Source organism: Pongo abelii, chromosome 7, assembly GCF_028885655.2.
Source record: "Pongo abelii isolate AG06213 chromosome 7, NHGRI_mPonAbe1-v2.0_pri, whole genome shotgun sequence".
Lineage (NCBI taxonomy): Eukaryota > Metazoa > Chordata > Mammalia > Primates > Hominidae > Pongo > Pongo abelii.
Window position 1 is genome coordinate 110,820,497 of NC_071992.2, and position 27,283 is coordinate 110,847,779.

The 27,283-nt window shown below is 43.3% G+C and overlaps 1 protein-coding gene across 2 annotated transcripts; it reads right to left on the reverse strand.

The window, feature by feature from the left end:
- Nucleotides 1-361: 361 nt before the first annotated feature.
- TP53INP1 (tumor protein p53 inducible nuclear protein 1) lies at nt 362-23,867 on the reverse strand. 2 transcript variants are annotated; one of them, XM_002819295.4, is made up of 4 exons: nt 23,635-23,867; nt 15,313-15,574; nt 14,354-14,714; nt 362-5,164 (listed from the first exon to the last, which is right to left on the reverse strand). In XM_002819295.4, the coding sequence occupies exons 2-4, from the start codon at nt 15,422-15,424 to the stop codon at nt 4,915-4,917; spliced, it is 723 nt and encodes a 240-aa protein (XP_002819341.1). In that variant the 5' UTR covers nt 15,425-15,574; nt 23,635-23,867; the 3' UTR covers nt 362-4,914. The 2 variants fall into 2 exon arrangements, with proteins under 2 accessions (XP_002819341.1, XP_009242239.1); XM_009243964.3 differs by lacking the exon at nt 23,635-23,867 and adding an exon at nt 6,539-6,576 and having other exon boundaries at nt 5,005-5,164.
- Between the last annotated feature and the right edge of the window lie 3,416 nt (nt 23,868-27,283).

Below are 27,283 nucleotides of genomic sequence, written 5' to 3' on the forward strand. Positions count from 1 at the left end.
TCACTGCAACCTCCGCCTCCCAGGTTCAAGGGATTCTCCTGCCTCAGCCTCCCAAGTAGCTGAGACTACAAGTGCACACCACCATGCTCAGCTAATTTTCGTATTTTTAGTAGAGACAGGGTTTTGCCCTGTTGGCCAGGCTGGTCTCGAACTTCTGGCCTCAAGCAATGTGCCTGCCTTGGCCTTCCAAATTGCTGGGATTACAGGCATGAGCCACCGCGCCCAGCCTTAATATATACAAGCTTTTAAAAACATATTTAAAATGCGTATTAAATACATCTTTTGGACAAACAAAACTAAACAGTAAGTTGTACCTCCTTTTAATATTAATGAGTATAAAGATAAAAGAATCTGACAAGTGTGAAGTTAAAGGACATTTTATTTACTGACAGATTGAAAACTGTAACTCCTGGTAGTGCAAAATGCACCACAACCCAATTACAAAGAACAGGTGTTAACACACAATGTTTAAACAATGCTACACTCATTTTTGGCAAAGTGCTGTATTGTTCAGTCTGTGTACAAAACTGACCATCTATGAACCAATCAGTATAAAAAATTTCTATAAAAACAAAAAATTGAGACAGTGGCTCAAGAAAACAAGCTGCCATTTATGCATAGATTGATGTACAGTAACCTAACCAAATGTCCCTTTTGAATTTTCAAGTTAATGAAAAAAAATGTGTCGAGAAACACATTAAGAAGGCACATGTACAGTCTACAATACTCTTCAGTCTCCCTAACTCATGCCCTGCCCCTATAAAGAAAATATGTTCACAATTGTACTTGAGAAAAAAAAACAAAGCCACTTAAAAAAAAAAAAACACACACGCAATTATTAAAGTTCAAAATCTCTGGCGGAAAACACAACCAAAACACAAGCAAAACCACTCATACACTCCAAGCCTGAAACACACATCTAACCTCCCCAGAAACACACATCTAACCTCCCCAGGTACTGGTTTGGTTTTCAGAGGTCCACCTAGAAAACAAATACTAAAACTTCAGGCAAAACAGAGCAAAACTGGACATTTAACAATTACACAATTTTTAAAAGTGTCGTAAAATTCTCAATGATATACAAAACATTGTCCACTTAAGCTGCCTGCCTTTCAAGAGTAACTCTCCTCCCATGCAAAGGATACTGTTGCACATAAAAAATATCCTCATCTGCATGTTTTCCAGTACCTCTTTCTCCACCCTAAACAATTGAAATTTAATTGGTCTCAAATTTCAAGTGAAATTGATACATGGCAAGGCTGACACCACTGTATCATGTAGGTTTTCTAAATAAAGCATTTTATGTATAATTTTAAGCATTAAAATAAGTAGATAGGGATGCCATTTCTAATATATTAGCATGGCTGATGGCAGTGAAACCATCCAAGATAGAAGCCCCACTTTTAACAGAGTTTAACCAGTATTTATGGACCTTATAAAATAAAAAGATAATTTTAAAGTAGCATTACAAACATATACTACTAGTGTCTCCCAGTACAAGGAGCAGTCTCTCAATTGACTGAAAAAATGAAAACTAAAAGGTAGAAACTCTTAAACTTTTCCCACTAATCTATTTAAATGTAAATATCTATCTTCTAGTTGGAGTCCTTCATGTTTTTGTTTCCAACTCAGAGAAAATGAGAATGATGAAGATACTCTTCCTTGCTCGTTTTTCTTAAGAGTACATAAAGATAATATATAATGTATTTCATTGAGGAGGAAGAGAAGTAGCAAGGATTTCAGTGAAGACATACTGATTACAAACCAGTGTACTATACAGATTTCAGAAGTAAAAACAATGCTGAACAGCCTGCTCAAGTTTTAAATAAACTGTCTTCTCACTCAAAGTACTGATAGAACAGAGAAGGTATGTAAACAGGAACAGTTTGCATGGGGATTGGAAAAATGTACAGGAAATTAATATTTCTTAAAAGGTCCCTGCGATAGGAAGTCGAAAACCCAATCACTTTGCATCTTTCTGCAAAAAATTCCCCACCCAATCAACCATATAAATGCATTGCCACAGAAGATAAATAATGGATGGCTAATTTTCAACTTACAGTGCAGTACACAGTTAGTTGCGGAAAAAAAGATAAACATAAGATATATATTATAAAATGTTTTGTCAACAAAAACAAACTTTGAGAAACATGGTGCACTATAAAAGCTAAGAAACTCATTCACGAAGCACTGCTTGTGTACACCACATATTCCAGACTTTTTCCAAGTAACATTCTATGTTAACAGTTTAGAGCTACTAATTCAGAGGGGTCTTATTTCTCACTGCTTGCATTTTAAAGAAATAATAATGTCTAAAGCACATTGTAAACCACTAATATTTACAATAGCAAAAAAAAAAAAAAGCTCATAAAATGCATTTTGGCCATGTTTCAGAGAATACTTAACAGGTCAACATTGTTCTGTGTTGTGGTTGGCCTTGTGTCTTACATACAGGAGATGCCTAACATCTAATAACCAAGAGTTTCAACTGAATTATATAACCATTTTCTTCAATACTTACATGTGCCAATTTTAGGCAGAAACCACAGTATGATATTCCAGGTGGTGTGGTAATCCCAACCTTGAAAAAAAGCCCAATGAATGTAATTTTTTGTTTTCTAGGTACAAAGCATAAAAAACTAGCCCCAGATAAGGCAAACAAAAAGTCAATAAGGAAATCTGGAAAAAAGGCCATTGCAGTTATACACAAATCTGTTCATGTTGCCAAACAAAATCTCATGGCTGAACTTCTGTAGCTTGTGAGGTACTAACAACTTACATGCAATGTATGAAAAAGAGACGCCGTGTATTCAGAGGTTTACATCCTGAAGACATTAAGCTGGTCGATTTTCAAGTTACCAATGCATGGCCCTATAACAAACATCATATAAAACATACCTTCATGGAAACTATCTTATCTCCCAACTCTGGTAAACACAAATAGTAAGAGAAAACAACTTCTAACTCACTTTGACAAAACTTTACAGACTTGGCCCCTAATTAGACAACAAATAAATAAAGGGGAAGTCAAAACGGAAGGGGCAATAAGGAGAAAGGGGGAATCTAGACTCTTGTTCTAAAGAGACATTCTGGCACTTCATCACAGCCGTAGAAGAACAATGTAAAACCTCCATCTCACTACACATTTGACCTCTTCCACTCCAAATGCTCTAGTCTAGTCAGGAAAGAGCACAGCTCTTCGCTGAAAGTCTTCCAGGGTTCCCTGCATCAAGCCACTATAGGGTTATTGAAAAATATAATACTTCACGTAAGGATATGCTGCTTTTCTCCTTGAAAACATTTTGTAGACCTGTACTCATTTAATTAGGGTTGCAGAGGAGATGGAAAAACAAGCTGTTTGATTATGAAGGCAACGCTTCTGTCAGTAGAATTGCTTTGGATTGTAAATATGTTTACTTCAGAGGAAATCAGTCAGAGTGGATGGCTCAGCAAAACCCATCACAACTGCGGAAAAAGGAAGTGACTGGCTAGAGGTAAGGAAATAGATTTTCTCTCAGTTAACTGGCCTACGTGTGAATCGAACCCTGCACCCTGGCCTCATTAGCACCAACACTGTGAAGAACAGCTGTGGCAGAGAAAGTGCCACGGCCCCACCCCATCACCAGATTCAGTAGAAAGGCCCTCGGAATTTCCTACAAGGTTCAGTTCTGAACAGCTCCACTTCAAATCAGTATAGAATCCTCACAGTGACTCTGTGAGGGAGGTAAATGTCACTGCTCCCCGTTGGTGGGGGAAACAGAGGCCAGAGTGGTTAAAGATTTTGCCTGAAGTTAAAACAAAAAATGAAAAGTCACTTGTACTGCAGGGAAGAATACTTACAATACAAGGCAAAAAAAAAAAAAAAAGAAAAAAGTTGAGCCAACCTGTCACTCTTCACTCAGATGCCATGAAAGACATCATCATCAGACAGTCCCCCCACACTCTTGCTTGCCACTTGGCAGAACAGGCTCCATGACAGAGGATTTTTCACTCTATGTGGAAATATAAAGCCTATCTCTTTTCCCGTGGGCAGAGAGAAATAGGAAGTCGCTCGAGTGCCTGGACAAGTACTTCCAAATTTACAGCTGATGCAAGGTGAGGAGTGGGCAGAATTGGCAGGAAGGAATCGTAACAAATTAAATACTGCACTAATGGGTTAGTTACAGACATGAATTTTTCCAAATATAATTTCACAGGTCTAATTTAATCCCTCTGCATGAGACAAGTGCCTCTGTCTACAACACCTGTAATGTCTGTACCACATCATGCAGTCACATTGGAATTACTGAATGCACTCTTCACTAAAGCTTAATGTACCTGAATTCCAAATGAACTGCATGACTAATCGAGAAAAACCATACACACAGAATACATTAAGTTTTCTTTCAAAAGAAAGTCCAGCCATAATTCCATTATATCCATGGCAACTATCACCTGTTAATGCTAATGTTAGTGTGTAAAAATGTATTCATCATATACAGAGAGATTATCAAGTACTGGTCAATAAAGTGTACAGCTGACCCTGAGAATAAATTTTTGCTTGCTCAAAAGATTAATACAAAATAAAATGAAAATGAAAGATGCCTATTCTCGTACTTGGGAAGAAATGTCTTTAAAATGCTGACTAATGTATACCCTAATATATTTAAAGACACCCCCAAACACTGTAATTATACTGATATGTTTCCAGAAATAATCTGAAAAAGTGTACAAAAAAGTAAATGTTAAAGGCAAGGCATTATGTGATACACAGCATATAAATCTGATTTTCAAGATAGTGTCTAAATACACTGATAAAACTAAGTGATTGGTTATCAATTGGTTGTAAAGAGACAACATTTTCATTGTACATATACACACATCCATACACATAAGCACAAACCAAGAGAAACCAACCAACAAAACTTGAAACTATTAGTAATTGTACTGACGCGGGCAGGGCTGATGAACAACCCAGCCATTGTGCTTGACTTGCCGAGGGTGGCAATCCCTGGTAAGATTTTGGCGACGAAGGCTATTTCTGTTAAGAGACTGTCTTTCACTATGTTCTTTTATCCACTGGGAAGGGCGAAAGCTCTTGGGTTGTTCCAGAAAAGTTGTATGAGCAGCAAGAGCTGCAACATAACAATGAATATGCTGCCCCATTTCATTTTGAGCTTCCACTCTGAAACAGAAAAAAGTGGGGATGTATTAAATAACAGAGTATGTTATTAACGAAACTGGAAAAGTTACTTAGCAATTCAATTTGCCGCGCTAATTTGTTTATGGCTGAATGAGAGCTTGTGTTTCATGGCTGACAGACAAGTTTATTATGCTGTGACCCCACTGACTGATAGTGGTGGAAAGGAGAGCCAACTGTTACTAGAAAGATGCCATGTAAGCCCCAGATGGCTCACTAAGTAGACTGTTTTCTAAAAATACACTTTAAACTTTGAATTTCATTTACGGAGCACACACATTTATATAAGTTTGTCTGGGAGGGCAGCTAACATTTATTGAATATCTGCATTTGCCAATTCTTTTGCAAATATATATTTTAATCCTCACCATAATCTTAAAAGGAAAATATTTTAATTCCCAAATTTTACTGATCAGAAAGCAGTGTGCTCACAATACTTTCACAAGACATTTCCTGTCTATAAGTAAAATGTTCCAGGAAACATGCTTTAAATCTTTATTTAATAGAAATTTGCATATGGAAATTCTACTCATTTACCATTTTTCTAGATAAGAAATTTTTTATAAGCTTAATAGCTTAATAAATAAATCTATTAATAGCTTAATAGAATAAATCTCTTAAGTTTTTATCTCACAACAGGGCACATTTTGAGATGGTATTTACATGGCAATATTATAAGACTCTTGAATAACACAATCTTAAAATTGGCTACACACAGTATGATTATGTTTTCCATATAAAAAAGCTAATCAAGTAGGATTGCTGTAAACTATGTCAACACGTAACATGAAGAGCTATACGATTTTTAAGGGTTATTTTACACAGGAAGGGCAGTGACACATTCTGCCTAAAATCACTTGAGGAAACACACATATTACACACACACATATATATATATGTAAAATTTTTTTAAAGTAGAATTTTAAGAGGCCACATTAAGAAACTAATAGAAAAAAGTTAATATAAAGAAAGTTATTTTTAGGCCGGGCGCTGTGGCTCACTCTTGTAATCCCAACACTTTGGGAGGCCGAGGCAGGTGGATCACTTTAATAGAGTTCAAGACCAGCCTGGCCAACATGGTGAAACCCCATCTCTACTAAAAATACAAAAATTAGCCAGGTGTGGTGATGCAAAGCCTGTAATCCCAGCTACTTGGGAGGCTGAGACAAGAGAATCACTTGAATTTGGGGGGTGGAGGCTGCTGTGAGCCAATATCACACCATTGCACTCCAGCCTGATTGACAGAGTGAGACTCCATCTCAGAAAAAGAAAGAAAGTCATTTTTAAAAGGTCAGCATTTGGGTCCTTCGCCTCCCTATGCATACATATATCACACAGTCTCAAAGTGAATATACTTACTCTGTGCCCGTGAGTCTTATAAGCAGCTTTTCCTGGCCCTACAAATGTTAAATGGTGAACTATTAAATCACTAGTAAGATTTAAAATGCTATTGTAACTTTACTATTAGGACGTGGTCAACTTTTATTAAAACTGGTTTACTATGTGCCATTAAAGGCACGTACATGTACTTAAGATAACATGTAAAACCTTCAAAAACAATATTTATAAAGGCTAAAATGCAATGAAATGTATACCCTGAAACCCACTGTAATTACAAAGCATCTCAATTTTCTGTGCTTTATGGTAATATCCCCAATGATAGACACAATGGAAGCAATTTGACTTCTGAAAGACAGAAGATTTATTTCCTGCTAAGAAAATAGATATTTACTACAAAGCTAGCCTAATTTTGGTAACACCTGATTTCCATCTTGATTTAGCAAGACTTCCTTATAAGAATTTCAAATCCCGGCCGGGCACGATGGCTCACGCCTGTAATCCCAGCACTTTGGGAGGCTGAGGCGGGCGGATCGCGAGGTCAGGAGATCGAGACCATCCTGGCTAACACAGTGAAACCCCGTCTCTACTAAAAATACAAAAAATTAGCCGGGCGCGGTGGTGGGCGCCTGTAGTGGCAGCTACTCCGGAGGCCGAGGCAGGAGAATGGCGTGAACCCAGGAGGCGGAGCTTGCAGTGAGCCGAGATAGCGCCACTGCACTCCAGCCTGGGCGAGACTCCATCTCAAAAATAAAAAAAAAAAAGAATTTCAAATCCCAAAATAAGGATGTTAAAAAAATTATAGTTACTATTTTAAAACTAATAATTTACAGGAGTTTCCTGTGTACAAAAAGGATTCACATAAAATTCAGTGCATTCTGGCCGGGCACAATGGCTCATGCTTGTAATCCCAGAACTTTGGGAGGTCAAGGTGGGCGGATCACTTGAGGTCAGGAGTTTGAGACCAGCCTGGCCAATATGGTGAAACCCCATCTTTACTTAAAATACAAAAAATTAGCTGGAGATGGTGGCATGTGCCTGTAATCCCAGTTACTCGGCAGGATGAGGCAGGAGAATCACTTGAACCCAGTGCGGAGGTTGCAGTGAGCCGAGATCACGCCGCTGCAATCCAGCCTGGGCAACAGTGAGACTCCGTGTTAAAATACATAAATAAAATTCAGTGCCTTCTTTTGATCCTTTATATATGGAAAAGTATGTATTTGTTTTACTATCCCTATATAACTATCATATATGAATGCAAAAACAAACAAGATATAAAAACAACATTCTCACTGTACCAAAACTAGAAAACCGTAACAACCTTGAAAAAGAAGGAAGGAAGAAGATGGAAGAAAGAAGAAGAAATCTACTGAAACAAAATGGTGGAGATCATTGCCTAAATAAGTAGTTTATAAAATAGTATATCTGGGCCGGGCACAGTGGCTCATACCTGTAATCCTAGCACTTTGGAAGGCCAAGGCAGGTGGCTTACCTGAGGTCAGGAGTTTGAGAGCAGCCTAGTCAACATGGTGAAACCCTGTTTCTACTAAAAACAATTAGCCAGGTGTGGTAGTGCACGCCTGTAGTCCCAGCTAATCGGGAGGGTGAGGCATGAGAATTGCTTGCATCTGGGAGGCAGAGGTTGCAGTGAGCCGAGATCGCGCCACTGCACTCCAGCCTGGGTGACAGAGTAAGACGCTGTCTCAAAAAAAAAAAACTATACGGCTGGGCATGGTGGCTCATGCCTGTAATCCCAGCACTTTGGGAGGGGGGGGTGGATCACGAGGTCAGGAGTTCAAGACCAGCCTGGCCAACGTGGTGAAACCCCGTCTCTACTAAAAATACAAAAATTAGCTGGGCGTGGTGGCGGTGGCACATGCCTGTAATCCCAGCTACTTGGGAGGCTGAGGCAGGAGAATTGCTTGAACCCGGGAGGCGGAGGTTGCAGTGAGCTGAGATTGCACCATTGTACTCCAGCCTGGGCAACAAGAGTGAAACTCTGTCTCAAAAAAAAAAAAAAAGCATATATGGCATGTTGCCATTTAGGTTAAAAGTTTATGTGTACGTACAGGCACAGAAAAAAAAACACAATCTGGAAGGATATACTCTTAGGATGTTAAAAGTATTCATCTCTGGGTCATGAAAATATCATTTCCAATTTTTGCATATTTGTATTTTCTAATTTTTTACACTGCATTTGTACTGTTTCTGTAGTAAATTCTTTTGCAAAGCTGCTGACTACACACACACACACTCACACACACACCACTGAAAAGTAAACACAAATGCCAGTAAGTTTAAAGTGACTATTAATTATAAATTCTATTTTTTTTTTTTTGAGACAGAGCCGTGCTTTGTCACCCAGGCTGGAGTGCAATGGCATGATCTCAGCTCACTGCAACCTCTGCCTCCCAGGTTCAAGCAATTCTCCTGCCTCAGCCTCCCTAGTAGCTGGGAGTACAGGTGCCCACCAGCACGCCTGGCTAATTTTTGTATTTTTAAGATGGGGTTTTGCCATGTTGTCCAGGCTGGTTCGAACTCCTGACCTTGTGATCGGCCCACCCCAGCCTCCCAAAGTGCTTGGATTGCAGGTGTAAGCCACTGCGCCTGGCCTAATTATAAATTCTTGAGTGGCATTCCTCAGAGGTAAAATCAGAATCAGAACGGAAGAATTTTCAAGAAATGAATCTGAAGCAACTCTAAAGCAATTAACAGCAATTCCAAAAAGTTATATTTTAAATTTTTGTTGGAATGCCTGAAACACCTCTTAATAAACTTGTAGCACTGAATAAAGTGCCAGTTAAAGAAACATTCCCCACCCATGACCTTACCTAGGATATAGCCTGGCATCATGTAACATATAAGAAAGTTGTTTTCATTTTGGTACAAGCAAAATGAAATGAAATATGTTTAGCCTCATAAAAAATCATCTACAGTATTGAGACTTGAGAGTATGGCAAACTCTGGTAAAGTTAACAAATTAATGTGCTGCCTAGGGTTTGTTTATATCTGGAAAACAGGAAACGGTAGGTAGGTAGGTAGATAGATAGATAGATAGATAGATGATAGATGATTGATAGATATAGATAGATAGATAGACAGATAGATAGATAGATATAATAGATACAATACTTTTCTTAGTAGAGTCAGAGCCTGGACATGACAACACTAACAATAGGGATATTCTGAACTGCTCCAAGGATCCAAATCCACCTGGACCCTCAGCCTAAGAGAGGGAATGCCAACATTCCCAAAATACTTTAACAGGAAACATTCCACTAAGGTACATGATAGAACAGTGTGACTTCCAGCTAATTAACAGGGTAATGGGGTTTACTTTAGTGGGTGGGAGCAATCTCAGATATTTCCTGGATATATTCTCTGGACAAAGGTCACATAATGTCTGTAAATTCAGGGAAACTTAAAAAGCCAGAAGGCAGAGATTACAAGAAAAGTGACCAACAATTGCTTGGGGCAATAGATTGATTAATCAAGATAATGACTGACAACTGGGCAAGGATCTATTTCTCAGTCTCTGCTGGGAACCAAAGGCCTCTCCTACACAAGTGGGTAAAATGGTCGGGGTGGTGAGGATAAATTCCTGGGACTCCTTGGTATGGGAGCTCCATGTGCTGTGGTATCAAGATCTATTGGTAAAGCCCTGATTCAGGCTACAATTAGATTGGAGAACATAAAAACGCAAAGGTTGATAGAATTATGAAAGTTAGGATGTTTAAGTGAGCTTTACGTAAAGAAGTTATATCCCCTTTACCTAAATGTTTTATGAGAATGGATATGTCTGGCTGGAGACACACTTCCCCTACCTAGTACTGTAAAACAAAAGGCATGTAAATCTGCCCTTCATGACAATATTAACTAGACATGCTAAATGGGGACCAACAGCACTGCCCAGGCCCAATGGTGTATAGTAGAAGCTGGAGTGGTGGTAGGGACAAATTATCTGTCTGATAGTCTTATGTGGAAGGGAAACTGGCACTTACGGCAAAAGACTGTGAGCATCTCCCAGTAACAACTACTGGCACTTTGGACTAGAGAATTTCCACATGAGAGGCATTTACTCCCTTGCCATAGGACATTAATTGAAGCTACCCCTATGATTGAAGGACATAAAATGACCTTGAAACCTGAAATACCCATGCTGTCTCTGGTGATGTCAGAAAAACACTAATTGGGAGGGCAGTGCCCAGAAGAGTTCCATAATAAATGGAAATGGTTTATACAGGATCATGTTATGTAGGGAATGTAAGGAGGACACACCCACAAGCAGGGAGCCTCTCTCCACCTTGGACTGACTCTGGAACTGTGTGAGGAGCTGGATTCCACACTGCCAATAGCTCTCAACTGACTGACAAAGAGCTGCTTGGTTGTGGATGGCAGTTTCACGGTGAACAGACAGCATCTTGTTTGGAAGGATGCTACTTTGATCAAAGAAGGTAAAAACAAATTGGCTCTGTGGGCTGAACTGCACGCTGTTTTCCTAGCGATGATGGAATCCCCTACGTTTGGGTTTTTACTGAATCATGGGCAGTGACCAATGGACATGGTCAGGCAGAATCACAGTGAAAACCTGGACTTTTAAAGGGATGGCTTCCATAGGGAGCACAATCCCATGGAAATTTGAGGGGTACCTTAGGACATGCCAATGGCCATCAGAAGAACTCCCTTCCAGGCCTGGAAGGTGACTGGGACTGGAAGCAGATATATCCCCATGTGCTCCCTGGAGGTGCCATCCTGGGTTCATTAAATGAGTGGTGCAGGCAGTGCAGAGACGGGCTGCATCTAGACATTCCTCTTCTACCCTCTCAGGCACAAATACCAATGAGAACCGTTCTGCCAGTCAGCAAAAGAGACAGACCACTGATAAGGGGCAGATTCCCTGGTGGGAAGGCCCTGAGCATAGCTGCAAGTGAGACTGGTGCTGGTAGCCCTGGGGAGCTACAAATGGGTCTTGAGAAGAAGAGACAGTCTCTGGAGTGGGCTTTACTTACCCAATGGAAGATGCAAATGCTCAGTGTGCCAAAAAAACCTAGAACAGAAGATACTGCCTGGATGTGGATAGTTAACTGTCATTTCTTCAGACCAAAGGACACACTATACAGCCTATAATGCCCAAAAACACTTTGGGAGGCAGAGGCGGTGGATCACCAAAGGTCAGGAGTTCGAGACTAGCCTGGCCAATGTGGTGAAAACCCCTTTCTACTAAAAGTACAAATATTACCCAGGTATGGTGGCGGGCGCCTGTAATCCCAGCTACTTGGGAGGCTGAGAAAGGAGAATCACTTGAACCCGGGAGGCAAAGGTTGCACTGAGCCAAGATCCTGCCACTGCACTCCAGCCTGGGCGACAGAGTGAGACTCCATTTCAAAAAAACAAACAAACAAAAAAAAACCCAAAAACAAAATGGGATAAAAGCATGAAGGGCTGGCTGTCCCCACAAGATTTTCCTGTTTTTCTAGTGATCTGAGGAAGAAGGGATGGGGAGGAGGATGCTGGCATGACATGCAATTCTAGCCAAGGGTTGAGTATGCTAGTATAATGACTTTAACTTTTTATTTCTTTCCCCCATCACCTCATTTTTTTTTCCTCTACTGGATGCAATGGTCCTAGGACCAGGGCTGTAACTACAAGTACTGGAAGCAGGGATGGTTCCTGAGCAAGAAGCTGTAACTATGTTTTTAAACCTTATGTCAAAATTCCTAAGGGCCTTATGGGGGTTACCTATACCCCATCTTGCAAAATTGGAGTCAACAACGAACGCAGCTATATTGTCTGGTGGTAAAAACAGCCCACTAATTTTGTACCTATGTCACCTTACCCTATCTGAATGGGAGTGGACTGAGGGAGAGGTACTTGCTAAACTAGTATTGCTACCTGCAGTCTAGACCAGCACAGTGGCTAAAGCTAACGTCCCTTCCAGAGATGGAAAAGTTTGGGTATAAATGAAGAGAAAGAAGATAAAAGAATGAATAAATAGGTTATGAATTGGGATCAATTCATTATATTAATACCTTGAAACAGGCTCAGAGAAAAAGATGACATTGTCTCAAAGCTCAGGTATACCAGATGCCTGAAAGGGTGAAGTTACATGTTTGTCAAAACCATTTCTGCTTTTGGAAACCAACAAGATCAATAAACCTGCAAACCTGAGTGGCCTCGCCCTGGGAGACATGCTCATACAGTACGATGATGGATGGAATGAATTACTGTCTGAATGGGATTCTGGTGTTGTGCCAGTATTTTTTGAGTTCCATATCCTTTTGTTGTAAGGAATCCAAGTTTGAAGACTGAGGCTGGACTGTGATACTGTAAAATATATATTCGGTCTTGTCAGTCTCCTGGCATACCACTCCTAAAATCCTTGGAACCTCCAGCGTGGAAAGTGTATGCTAATTAGTTGACTGGTACTTGGCAGCAACTAGGCAGCTTCAGGATGGGATTTGGTCACTAGAAAGACCAAATTAGAGTTGGGACTTTTAGCCCCACCCCTCAAACTCCAGAGAGGGGAGAGGGTCTGAAGGTTAAGCCAATCACCAATGGCCAATGATTTAATCAATTATGCCTATGTACTGATGCCTCCATAAGACCCCAAAAGTACTGGGTTCAGGGAGCCTCTGGAGAGCTGAACATGTGGAGGTTCCCGGAGGGAGGGGTGTACAGAGAGCATGGGCCTTGCCTTATGCATCCCTTCATCTGTATCCTTTATAATAAACTGGTAAACATGTTCCCCCAAGTTCTATAAGATGCTCTAGCAAATTAATCAAACCCAAGGAAGGGGTCGTGGGAACACCAGTTTACAGCTGGTTGGTCAGAAGCATAAGTAAAACCTGGGGCTTGAGATTGGCATCAGAAATGGGAGGCAGTCTTTTGGGACTAAGCCTTTAACCTATGGGATCTGATGCCATCTCCAGGTAGACAGTGTCAGAGTTGAATTGAATCAGAGGACACTAGAGGGTGTCCACTGCTGGAGGACTGTTTGCTTGGTGTGTGGAAAAAACCCACACGTCTGGTGTCAGAAGCACTGGGTGACTGTACAGTGTGAGTATTGCAGGAAGAAACTGAGTTTGTTAAATTCTCAGACAAGGTTTTCAAGGTTACATCATTTGATACGATGTAGCTAGAAATACTTGGAAGAAAATAAATTTTAAGACATGATATTCTTAAATATCAAATAGTTGAATTTGATACCCTAAATAATCCAGTCTATAAAGTCAGAGTTATGTTCTAAGATACTTAGCAGAAATGCCAGTCTTATTTCTAATCAGTAGCAGAATTTTGTAAATGAGAATGCTATTATATAACTGGGGCCATGCTACATCTAACTTTCTTTAAAAATCTAAAATGAAGAAGTTTTTGTTTTTGAGACAAGAGTCTCGCTCTGTCACCCAGGCTGATGTGCAGTGGCACAATCTTGGCTCAATGCAACCTCTGCCTCCTGGTTCAAGCCATCCTCCCACCTCAGCCTCCTGAGTAGCTGGGACTACAGGTGTGCACCACCACACCTGGCTAATTTTTTGTTATTTTTTTGTATAACAAAAAATAGACAGGGTTTCGCCACATTGCCCAGGGTGGTCTTGAACTCCTGAGCTCAAGTGATCTGCCTGCCTTGGCCTCCCAAAGTGCTGGGATTACAGGTGTGAGACACCGTGACTGGTCAACAAGTTATCTTATGGACCACCTTGTGTACTATGCACATGCTTTCATAAATCTCTAACAAAATTAGTTTTGCATCTTCTAATAACTTAGCTTTGAATTATAGTAGAGACAAAATGCATGCTCAGTGGACTGCCTACAGAGAGTAAAATACTTGTAACATACCTGGGACTACTTGGGCTATGTAATTCATCAGTCCCACGGGTGGCCTCACTGAGACCAGGGCAGGAGTTATGCACAGCATAGACAGACATGCTGGGATGTTCAATGAGAAGGTTTTCCATAGGACTTGTTTCCACCTTGATAGTGGTTAATCCACCTGCAGTAAAACATGGGGGTGGGGTGATAAACCAGCTCTCCTCCATTGGACATGACTCAAACTGGAGGAAGCAGGAATCACTTGTATCAGCCAAGCACTCAAGAGATGCCGGTAAACAGGAAAAGACTGAAGGGTGCTCAGTAGGTGACTCTTCACTGATGTCCTCCTCTTCTTCTTCTTCTTCTGCTGAGAAACCAGTGCAAGTATCTAGATCATAGTCCACATTGCAGTCCGCATGTGTTGTTGAAGAGTCCCACAGGAGGATGATTATCACATTGGGCAGTCATTATAAAGTCACCCATCAAATTCACAGCACAGAAAAAGAAGAGATGATACTATTAGCTGATGCTCACATATCTTCTTTTATTTAGTTCAGAAACCCATTTATATTCATCTATATGACTATAAAATTATTTCTGAGCACAGAAATTGTGTGTGTGTGTGTGTCACTATATGGGATGGATTATGTTGGCTTTGCAGGAGTGATTTTAAGACTGTTTCTATTCTGCTGAATAACTATGTAATGAGACATATGGGTTACTACTTGTCTAATACAAGGGTCTTCTACTGAAGTGCCCTTGATCTAATCAATCTGTAAGAGTTGCAAAACTAAAAAGTCTGATGTCAGTCAATTTCACTGACATTATCTAGCACAGGTGGTTTCCTGCAATTTTTTAAAGACAAACTCCTGCTTACTTTTAAAGCTGAAAACCCCTCAGTTATTGGTTTCCTTATGCAAAAACTGTGATGCAAGTTTCCATTTTTACTGTGAAGATGAACCACCAAGTAACCAAGTGTACCTTACCTATGAAGTCAACAAGAATCCATTCATCATCTTCTTTCTCACTGAATTCTGGTTCTTGGTTGGAGGAAGAACTGACTTCACCCACAAACATTTTATTCAGCCTCTGGAACATTGTTAAGGCAAGACTGAGAGTTTGGCTGGATGTCTTTTATAGCTGAGATTTCAAAACCTTGTCTTTAGTTGGCCCAATGGTACTGACAGGAGATTAAAGTGCACAGGGTGCTTATTCAACTTAGGTGAAAAGCAAGAAGAGTCATCATCCCTAAAATAAAACAGAGAAAGAAAGTTATTTCAAATCAGCATACACATATATACGTAAGTACATACACATACACACATACCCTTAGAAGAAAGCATACGCCTTGGCCTACATTCTACAGCTATTCTCTTTCTGCAGGAGTCAAACACAAGAAATGCAACATAATGTTTTGTAAATACTCTTACTCAAATTCAACCTATAAATATCTTAAAATGTGAAATAAAAGGGAAAGAGTTGGTTCTTTTTCATATCTATGCTTTTATAATAAGGGATGAATTTGAATAATATCCTTCAAACTTTTCTGCAAGCAGATGAGCAAATTCTAGATATTAACAGTCTTGCTATATGTTATTCAACTGCCCAGAAGTCCCAGCAACAGTGCCTGGTGACCACCATTATACCAGGCCCTCACCCTCCTCTGGCTCATTTTCTCTTCTACTCTGTACTTCTTGTCTATAACTGTAAGCACACCTGATTACACTTAAAATCTATAAGCCCAGCAAGCATACTTTGACCTTCTAAACAATTCCTACAGCTGGCATGAAGAAATTTACACTGTAGGAAACTGAGCTTGGCCGAACCTAGAACTGGAAACACCCTTTCTGTGTAGCAGCTCAGCAGGTGGGTGCTGGGTCAGCCACCTGCATTCAAACCCTGGCCGGCTGCTCACTTGCTGTGTGTTAGGAAGTTATGTGACTTCAACTGGCAACAGCTTCTACCCTAGGGAGTTCTGAAGAACTCCAGGCTTGCTTGATCTTGGAATATTTATCCATTTCTACCTGGCTACCTGATGGGCATATCAAACCAAACACATACCAAAGATAGGTTTCTTTCCCCCACAAACTTATTCATATACACTGCCCTTCATCCCTTTCTCAGGAAGCAGCAGCAGCTGGCAGTTACTCAGGCCAACACCCTAGCAGTCACCCTTCACGCTTTTTTTTGAGATGGAGTCTTGGTCTGTTGCCCAGGCTGGAGTGCAGTGAGGCGATCTTGGCTCACTGCAAGCTCTGCCTCCTGGGTTCATGCCATTCTCCTGCCTCAGCCTCCTGAGTAGCTGGGACTACAGGCGCCCGCCACCATACCCGGCTAATTTCTTTTTTTGTATTTTTTAGTAGAGACAGGGTTTCACCGTGTTAGCCAGGATGCTCTCGATCTCCTGACCTCGTGATCCGCCCGCCTTGGCCTCCCAAAGTGCTGGGATTACAGGTGTGAGCTACCGCACCTGCACACCTTTTGCTCCCTCCTACTCACCCCTCATCCCAACCATCAGCAAGTCCCGTCAACCCCAGGAGCAGAGGCAGCTCGAATCTGCCTGCTTCCCTCTACCATTCTCGTCCTAGTTTAAGCCAAACTGTTGTCTCTGAGACTTTGCCAAAACTGCCTACTAGACAGTCTCCCTGATCCTACTGTTGCTAAAGGCAATGGACTTAGCAAAATACTGCGAATAAAGTCCTCAGTCCAGGTCAACTATTATTCTACATGTATTTACTGAGCACCTGTTATGCATCAGGTGCAGTGCTGGGCACAGGGGAGATGGCTGTGAACAGGGCCCTCCCACAAGTTTAACAATCCAGTGTGATGAATGCCATGGAAGAAGTATTTGGTGTTCTCCAGGCTACCTGGGTACACTCCTGCAATAAATGACTTTACTCTTGAGTGGCTGAGGTCAGTAATGGAGGAAGGGGGCAAAGGAACACTATGGAAGCCTGTGCATGAGTGAGAATGTGGCACCTTCAGTACCGCTCAAGGTCCAGAGGGAGGGTCACCATAGCAGGCTAGGAGAGCTGAGCAGGAACCAGGTCCTGCAGGGCCTTGTAAGCCCGGAAAAGGGGAAGGGAAAAGTCAAACACTCAGGTTTCTGGCTTGGCCAACTAAGGGAATGGTGGAACCATTTAGGGAAATAGGAATGAATCCTGCAGAAAGTACAGGTTAGGCATTTCGAACATGGTAAATTGGGGGAATATGCAAAATAATGCAGTTGGAGATGTCCAGCAGGCAGCGGGATATAGAGCTTTGGAGCTCAGGAGTGTGGTCTCAGCTAGGGGCACAGATTTGGGAGCTGATGACACAAAGACGGTGATAAAAAGCATAGGAATGGATGAGGCTAGGTGTGGAGGCTCATGTCTGCAATCCTAGCATTTTGGGAGGCCGAGGCCAGAGGAATGCTTGAGCCTAGGAGTTGGAGACCAGCCTGGGCAACAAAATAAGAACCTGTTTCTACAAAAACATTTTAAAAAATTAGCGAGGTGCAGTGGTGTGCACCTGTAGTCCTAGCTACTTGGGAGGCTGAGGTGGGAGGATCCCTTGAGTCCAGGTTCAAGGATGCAGTAAGCTATGATTGTGCCACTGTACTCCAGTGTGAGTGACACAGCGAGACTTTGTCTCAAAAAAAAGTTATATATATGGATGAGATCACCCAGGGCTGAAGAAATGCACCTCACTAATCACCACCTCTTTTTATCACAAGCATCAGCCTTGAATCTACAACTTCAGGCTCCTGACAGTTCACTTTCAAAATAATCTTTAGCTGTAAAAGTAGTTGGGATCTGTAGCTAATGAGATTCCTGGTTCAGTTCCTTGTGTGTAAACTGGACTGCTACAGTTGTTTGGCACACTACTACACAAGTAAAACATTTCAAATAAATAACATTAGAACACTTTGTGGTCACAATTCATCTTCTTCAGCCATTAATTATTAAAAATAGGTAAACAGGAAGTGTCACTTGCATAACCAGTCTTTCTGAAACCTTCTGGAAAGCAGCACGGCCAAATCATGAAGGCTGGAGCTGTAGCAGATTTCAAAGTCAGCTTTATGCTCTATGTAAGAAAAATTAGAAGAAAAGTGTAGTTTGTTTGTTTGACCTGCTGTGGTGTGATAGTTATATTCCAAAATAAGTTATCATAAGGTCTGATGTAAATAAAGATTTTTGAGGATACATGCTTGGAGGGAAAAACATATTTTCAAAATCCTTCCTCCATTTATTTTAAATTGTGGAGGCAGATATTGGCCCCACGTACAATTCTGTGTCTGCTGAACCAGTTGAGAGAATAAGCCCAATTCTGCAGAGCATGGTGCTGGACTCTAGCCCTGAATCAGCTAAAGCCACTGGGAGGGCAGAACCACACAGGGCAACCTCTGCTTGTCCTGAACGAATGCCTTGTCCCCAACCTGTGATGCTGCATGAGAGTAAGGCACTGGGGCCCAGGTCAGATAACTGGCAGCTATAAGGCCAAAAAACATTGCTGGGGCCACTGCAGTTGTGACAGCTGCTGGGTTCCCACATGCAAATTGCCCCCTCTGGCCACAGGTCCAAACCCAGGAAGGCAGCTTCTGCCTGGAATATATGCAAGTAGCAAGTCAGATACAGGAAAGGCTTCTCTGGAGGAGCTTTCTAGGGAGCAGTACAAGTCAGTGCTCTTTTGGTTTCCCAAAGTCAGAGGCTGCCTCCAGATGTCCCATATCTCTGCAAGGACAACCAACCTTGGGCAATAGAGTGCTCAGAAGCCCAGCCAAGTGAGGGAGGAGCTCATCCTTCATCTCACTCAAGCCACTGCTGGTGTTTACATGGCACATCTGCTGACACCCGTGGGAAGAACACAGAATGGAGTTCCTGGGGAGGGTTAAAGGGGCCTGGCCATCCACAGCAGCAGTTCTGGCTGTGGCTCTACTACAGATGGCTGGAGCTAAATTGGCCCTTCTGAGCTGCAGTCTCACTGTTGGGAAAATGGGGAGACTGCGCTGAATCACCTCGTCACTCTCTTTCCCCACAAACTTCTAGCACAAAAAAGTGAGGCTGGTTTAACTAGCAAAGCCAAGTTCCTTTGGCCCTGCTTTCTGCAGGTGTCACAAAAGGCAAGGAGCTATTGGAGAGACCCTCCCCCCATTGCTAAAACTGTCCACTGAGGTAGCCACCAGGCACACTGTGCACATGAACACTTGAAATGTGACTAGTATCATCAAGAAACTGCATTTTTCATTTTACTATTTAATCCATTTACTAAGTTTAATCCAGTTAAACTTAAAAGCTGATAATTTAGTTTTTTGAAAACTTTCAAGTATGTTTGGAACAGTTAGGGTATGTTAATTTACTTTTTCACCTATAAATTTTATGAAGTCTAAATATAGATCAAGTACTTCCAATAAAAACTTTGTATCTGAATTGAGATGTGCTGTATGTGTAAAATACACACTAGAGTGTATTTCAAAGACTTAGTACCCCCCAAAATGCAAAACAGTTTTTATATTGATTACATGTTGAAAAAATAATTTTAGTATATTAAATACATTAATAAAATTCACCAGTTTCTTTTTCCTTTTTAAATATGGCTACTAGAAAATTCAAACATACATTTGGCTCACATTATCTATTTCTGTTGAACAGGGCTGTTATAGAAAAAGTCTTAAAGGCCTGCCCTCCTACTGATGACCCAGAGACTGTCCCTGCCCAGTCACTGCTACTGTTGACCTTGGCTCCTGCCCAGGGATGGAGGCTCTCAATTGGGCTGGTTCTATGTGGAGGTAAATGGAAAAGTAGAGCTTTAGACTCCTTTCCTCCCCAGATCATCACTAATATTCACAATGCTAGGGCAATCATAGAACGAAAATAAAAATTCCAGAGAAAGCATGTGTCCTAAGAGGACAAACTTACAAATACAGTTCTGGAATTCAGCAAAGAGGTGAAGCAAAGGTTAGGTGAAGTAGCGCTGTTGTTCTTTGAGGTACCTGCAAGCTTTCAGCTTTAACCAGCCTCAGTCCAGCAGTTTCCCCGACAGAGAAAAGAGCCCCTCAATACAGAAAAGAAACAAAGTGTCTGGGCCCTAGCATTTCAAGAAGGCAGCTTTGTCCTTGTTCTGCTTGGCTCAAAAGACCTCCATCCCTCCCTTTAAAAAATAAATTATGTCTTTTTAATTATAAACTGAACAAAACCACATTATAAAAAGTCTAGAAAATAAGGAAAATAAGTATTATTCCATTGCCTTGTTCCCATCACTTAACATATTGGTGCCTTTTCTTCTGTTTTTTTCTTCTACACATAAAGCTTCTTTTTATCATAGTTATAGTCTTGTGAATGCACTGTTTTGTATCTCACTGTTACTTAACATTTTATCATCAACGGTTTTCATATTATTACATGAGTAGAGATGCTTTGTAGGCAGAGAAAGGTGGCTGACTGAGTCTAATACTCATGGGGAAGAGCATTCTAGTTTGACCACTTAGAAAAGGAACTGCTAATTTGGAAGATCTTGTTAGCATAATTTATTTTGTCACTTTTAAGACAGCCCACCAAGAGGCAGTATATTGTGGTACTTAAAGACTGGCTCTGAGGCTAGGCGCAGTGGCTCATGTCTATAATCCCAGTGCTTTGGGATGCCAAGGCAGGAGGATCACTTTAAGCCAGGAGTCAAGACCAGCCTGGGCAACAAAGCAAGACCCCATCTCTACAAAAAATAAATTAGCTGGGTGTGGTGGTATGTGCATGTAGTCCCAGCTACCAGGGAGGCTGAGGTAGGAGGATCGCTTGAGCCCATGAGTTTGAAGCTGCAGTGAGTTGTGATCCCACTACACTCCAGCCTGGTCAACAGAGTAAGACCCTGTCTCCAAAAAAAAAAAAAAAAAAAAAAAAAGGCCCTAGAGTTTGCCTGCTCCGTTTGAAATCTTGGCTCTGCTACTTGCAACCTACGTGAATTCAGGATATTTACTAACATCTTGGTGTCTCTGTTTTCTCATCCTTAACATGGGAATGATAGTTGTAATACCTACTTCACAGTGCCAGTGTAAGGATTAAGTGTATATACTACTTAGAATAGCAGACCTCGGTAAATATTAACTACAAGTTTATTCAAAGCCAGTTGTGAGACTGTCAACAAGTCATTTAGCATCGCTGCATTTGAGTTTCTTTATCCATAAAATGTCTACTTAATAATCAGAGCTACAATTTACAGAATGCTTATTGTATGTAACGGGGCCTTGAAGTACTTATTTGTCCCATTTTACTGATGAGGAAACCGAGGCTGAGGAATTAACTAACTTGTTCAAAAGTGACAGAGTTGGGTGGGGTGGAGTCAGCATTAGGGCAAAAAATCCATCTGATTCCAATTCCTTGTTTTCCCTATACATGCTCTTTTAGGCTCCCAGTCTCAACTGTGGGTCTATGAACTTCAGAAAACAGCCATTTTCCGTTAGTTTTGGCTGCCAGTAGGCGGCTCCAAAAAACATTAAAAAAAAAAAAAAAAAAAAAAAGCCCGCAAGTTTGATGATCTAACTTCTAAATCTGTGTACAGTTGTGGCTCCTTCACAGTTTCAGGAAATCAGGTGGCTAAACGTACCATCATTGAAAAGCAGCTTCAGAATTATGCTTTTTATCCCACCCTCTTCCACTACTTTAAAAACGTGCAGATTCTAGTAATTTAAAATGGGTTTTGAACTGGAGAAAAACCAAGCCAAGAAAGTTATCTCTGCTTGTTCCACTTATATGAAGACTAGATTCAAGTAATTTAAAATGGATTTTGAACTGCAGAAAATACCAAGCCAAAAAACTTGTCTTTGCTTGTTCCACTTATATGAAGACTGTTCAACTAGTGTGCAAGGGAGGTTATTCCCCCAGGGATCCACCCGTCTGCCCCTAAGGCTGAAAGACAGTGGACAAAGACAAGAGTTAAGTGGTAATTCACAGCCTGATAATCTTGAATTTTGAAAGCAGACATCAGAGGAAGCAATGGCAGAAAAGAACAAAAGATAGGATGAGAAAACAAGACCTTGGTCACAGAAATTAGTAAGGTCCTGGTTCCAGGCAGGGGCCTTTTAAAATTATGCTGCCAGTTCAGAATTACATTGATTGCGACTTAAAAGCTTCCCAGTGCTTTTCACATCTGCAAATGAAAATGTATTTCAATTACCAGGCTGGTGATTTCAGTATCTTGGGGGAACTCATTATGACTTTTGTTCAGTGACCCCAAGGGTCACATTGTTCCCCCTTTTCCCAAAACTATTGTGCATTGAGAAAAGGCTCTTTTAGCAACAGATGCCCAAGTCCTTGGGAATCATAGTTGTAAAGAGGCTCTTCCTTAATCCACTCTGTATTGGAATTAACCTACTGAGCAGATATAATCAGGAAATACAAGCAAAACAGACTCTCCAGGTAAAATTCGGCTGCCACTTTGAAATACAAACACCATTTCCTTTTATTAATTGGCTCTGTGGCCTTGAGCAACTTAATCTCTCTGTGCCTCAGGTTTCCTATGTGTAAGATAGCCGGGCCTATTTCATATAGGGTTATTATGAGAATCAACTGGGGCGATAAAGCAAAGCCCCCAGCATAGTATATGGCACATACTCAGCGCTCAGTAAGCGTGAGCGATCCAAAGGATCTCAATGTTGAGGGCCAAGGAGAGCGCTCTTTCCACAGGTGCAAAGTCAGGTAGCGAAGAGTGAGTGCAAGCCAGGTCAAGGGACAGGCCGCGGACAGGCGGGGGCCGGTGGCCGGGTCACGGAGCAGGTTCCCCGTAGCCGCAGGGCCTCCGGAACTCGGAGGGCAGGCGCAGGGGGCGGGATCGCAGGGCCGGGACAGAGCGCCGGGCCACAAGCCCAAGCGCCGCTGTCTTCGGAGATGCGTCCCGGGGGTGGCCGCAGGAGCCCCGACGCCGAGTCCCGAGCAGGCGGTCCCATCCAACGGCCGAGAGCAGGCGGAGGAGGAGGAGTGAGAGGAGGAGGTCCCGCCGCGGCCAAGAAAACAGGCCACGCTCGGGGGAGGAGGCAGAGACCAAACACCCAACCGCCGCCCAGCGCCGGGGCCAGGCCGGGCCCTTGTCCGCGCCGCCGCCGCCTCTGTCAGCCTCCGTCCGCGCCCTGGGCCCCGGGGGCCGCCGAGGACCGACCCACTGGGTGGGCGGCCGGGCCCGGCGGCGGCGAGGGGAGGCAGCGAGGGGGCTCGGAGAACGCGCAACCGGCGCCCCGAAGGCAGGGCGCGCGGCCAGCCCCGCCGGGCTCAGGAGCGGGCAGCGCTGCCGCCCCAACCGGCAGCGAGGCGGCCCTGGACGCCCGCCCGCCCCCCGGCACTTACGTGGGCCCGGGCCGTGCGGGGCTGCGCGGGGAAGGGGGCGGCCGCCGGCTCGGCGGGGAAGGACGCGGGCGGCGCGGGATTGCTGAGGTAGCTGCGGTGGGGCCGGGCTGCGCTGCACTTCGTTCAGGTTCCCGGACGGCAGGCGCGGGGCCGGCTCCAGCCCTCGGGTCGCTGCGCCCAGGCCGGCCAGTCCAAGTCCTTTTGTTGTTGTGCAGCGCTCGCAACAGCTGATCGGCCGCTCCGCCCGCCGTCGGGCCCCGCTGCCCCGCCCCGGGCCGCGCCAGGCAGGGCCCCACCAATCGGCGGTGCGGGGGCCCCGGGGCCGCCCTGCGAGAGGTTGTCACCAACGCACGTGACCTGGCGCCCGGCCGGCGGCGCGCTCAGCTCCGAAACAAGCCCGGGCAACAAAAACCGGGAGCTGAGCGTGAAGGCCTGGGCGAGCGGAAGGGTGGGAGAGAGGGGCTAGGCCGGGGAGGGAAGCGCTGGGGCCGGGGCCGGCTTCCCAGGAGCCGGTGGGAGCGGGGCGCGTAGGAGGCGGGCGAGGAAGAACCGGCGGGCGACGGGAAGGGCAGAGGTGGAGCTCTCCCTCAGCGACCCCTCTCGCCGAGTGAGGGGTCGAGGGTTTGGGGCACAAAGGGCGCAGAACGTTTTTTCCTGTGAGAGGATCATTAAGAATCCTGGGAGGGCTGGGGCTAACGCCTCCGAGAGCCCCACCTGGCCAGCCTAGGGTTAGACGTGTAGCCAGGGTGCTGGGAGGGGGCCGCTGCTGGGCCCCAGATAGAGGGGTAGAGGCCACTCAATCACGGAGCCGGGCCCCACCTGCTGTAGAAACCGCCACCGAGAGCCGGCCGGGCTTGCTGCACGCTCTGGATTCCGCCTGCCTATAGGCGAGGCACAAGGGACTGCGAGACCAGGCCTGAAGGCAGAGAGGTCAGCAGGCTCGGGGGCCTCTGCTCCAGCGGACAACAAGCTCACCGGGCGGGAATGGCCGCCTCCCCAGGCGCTGCAGCCCAGCTCTCATGTGACCCAGGGAACTTAGCCCGTCTGTTCTGTTTGCATACCTGCAAAGTGTGGGCATTCACGCCGGGCCTGCCAACTCACCAGGTTATTTATAGTGACAAGAGAGTGAGACAGTGGGCTTGAAAGTGTTTTCCAAACCAAGGCTCTGCCCCACATATAGGTGGATTAACTGTCTGGCAAAGGCAGGTGAGTAACGTTGATGCCTATCAGCTCTTATGTGGATACTGTTTGGACTGGGATGTAGTTCTTTGACCCGGGGTGAACTGTATAGCAACCCTCGAGGGATGCCTATCACACATTACAGTATCTGAAAGACACTCACGTTCTGACCCTCACAATGTATTCAGTCCATTTCCAACAATGCTGGTTTTAAAGGATGTAAATTGTAGTGCAGGGAATTGTCAGACACCAAGGAGTAATTACCAAAATATGATGGTCATTGGACCTTATCTTGGGAGAAAGAGCTGAAACTGTGATCTAGATAGTCTCACAGACTTGAACATGCTTTGGATTTTAGGTTTTTGCAAATCAGGCTTGTTCTAATATTTTCTCCCACATGCTGTAGTAGGAGCCCCATGATCTCTTGTTTCTCCCTAGGAATCCATTGAAGAGGCCACCTCCACATTCAGAACCAAGGTATGATGACAATTACAAGGGGCTAATTTTTAAAAAGAAAAAGGCCTACCTTTTTCCGGTTTGATAAGGTTTATCATGGTTAAAGCAACATGTGAAATCAACATCTTGTTATGATAGAAAAATTCAATATGAAGTAAATCATTTTTCCAAAGATGACCACAACAGTATCTCCATCATGAAGTGGGTGTATTTTTCTTCCCTTTGAATCTGGGCTGACCCTGTGATTGCTCTGACCAATAGAATGTGGCAGAAAGAATGTTCCAGGACTTCCAAGCCTCGCCATTAAGCAAAAGCATTAAGCAAACCCCACAGCTTCTGCTTTGTACTCTGGAAAATGCCAGCCGCCCATGAGAAGAGACCACCCTGCTAGCCACAGGGAGAGGCTATGTGAAAAGAAAGAGATGCCTGGCCAGCTCTAGCTCTTCAGCTCATCCCAGCTGAGCTACCAGACACATGAGTGGAAAAGCCCTTAGGAAGTTCCAGCTCCAGCAGACACCATACGGAACAGAGCAGAGATAAGCCATCCCCACGGAGCACTGCCAAAATGACGGCTTTGTGAACAAATAAATGATCATCGTTTTAACGCACTAAATGTTGGGGTAGTTTTTAAAGCAGCGATAACCAAAACACAAAGCTAACAGAAATGCCCATCACAGATCAATGACTCTAAACTCTACCAAAAGTGTTTGTGATGAAAACATCTTATCTCAGGAGTCACTTGCTTTCTGTTTACTCTCTTGCTGATTTATAATCTTCCCACCTGGTGCTTGTTTATCCCAGTGGTGCACCAAGGAGGGAGTGCCTCAGGGCACCATAGGTGAAGTCTGTCCCTAGGAGGGAGGAGTACTTTACCACGACATTGTTTGGAACTGTTAGAGCATAATAATAAAAAGCAAACTGACTTTTAGTCAATTTTATTTTAAAATTCTTTGCAGACACACAAATTTACTGTGTACTGCCTGTATCTGGGGTGGATCACTCCCGCTGCCTCCCTCCCTGGTATGCCACTGGTTTACATAAATGCATGCAGTGAAACTCAGGAGTAATGTCATCTCCATAGCGTAGAGCTGTCCGAACACAACCAAACTGTCAAATTACACAAATGCAAGCAAGCTTTTCATCTCTTCACTGACAAAGACCCAGCCAGGTTCCCTGCCTGGGCAGATCCAGTGAATCCAACCATCCTTTAATTCACAGAATAATTCTTAGCGTGTTGCTATAGTACCCACTTCCAGGCTGACCCCCTGCTGTGAGGGTGACCCTTTCCCCATCTGTCAGAGTCCTCCTGTCTGTTTTCCATGGAGCTCAATACACTCCCTTATCTACCCTAACAAAAGGGATTCAACCTCAAGTTTTGTTTGGAAGACTCACAGTGCAGGACCACATTCACACCAACAAACAGATACAATGCAACTAATGCCTCTGCGTCCTGCTTATGAAAGCAGGCTGTGGCCATAACCCTGCCAGTTGCATCAAGGCTGCTAAAGAATGTTGTTTCCTACCAACCCATAGGATGGCTACTTGGGGCAGCCTCAGAACACAAAGCAACAAGATGTTCGGTATGTACTGAGGAGAATCGCAAAGTGAAGTCCACTTAGGTCGTTTTCTATCTACCCATCAACAGTTAGGATCTGCTGGGCTTCTACCATGGATACAGCATGTTGCCAAGTGTCTGGGAAAGAAAAGAATTTTTTAAAATTGCATTTTAGATAAACAATCACTTAGCATTCCAGTGACATCTATTGTCTTAAGGGAAGAAAGGGTCTATCTGGGTCTCCAGAAAGCCTGGAACAAAGAAGCAAGAGATTCTGTAATTTCTGCTTTCTGAAATAAAAACAGAAAACAGACGTTTAACTGGGCTGCCAGTTACTATCTCAGAAAGGAGTCAAGAATTATTCCAGGGCCATAAGTGTAATAGCTTTTCAAGACCCTGCAACCTTTGTGACTTTTGTATGTTTATCTGTTTGTTTAACCCTTTTCCACATGGTGATTA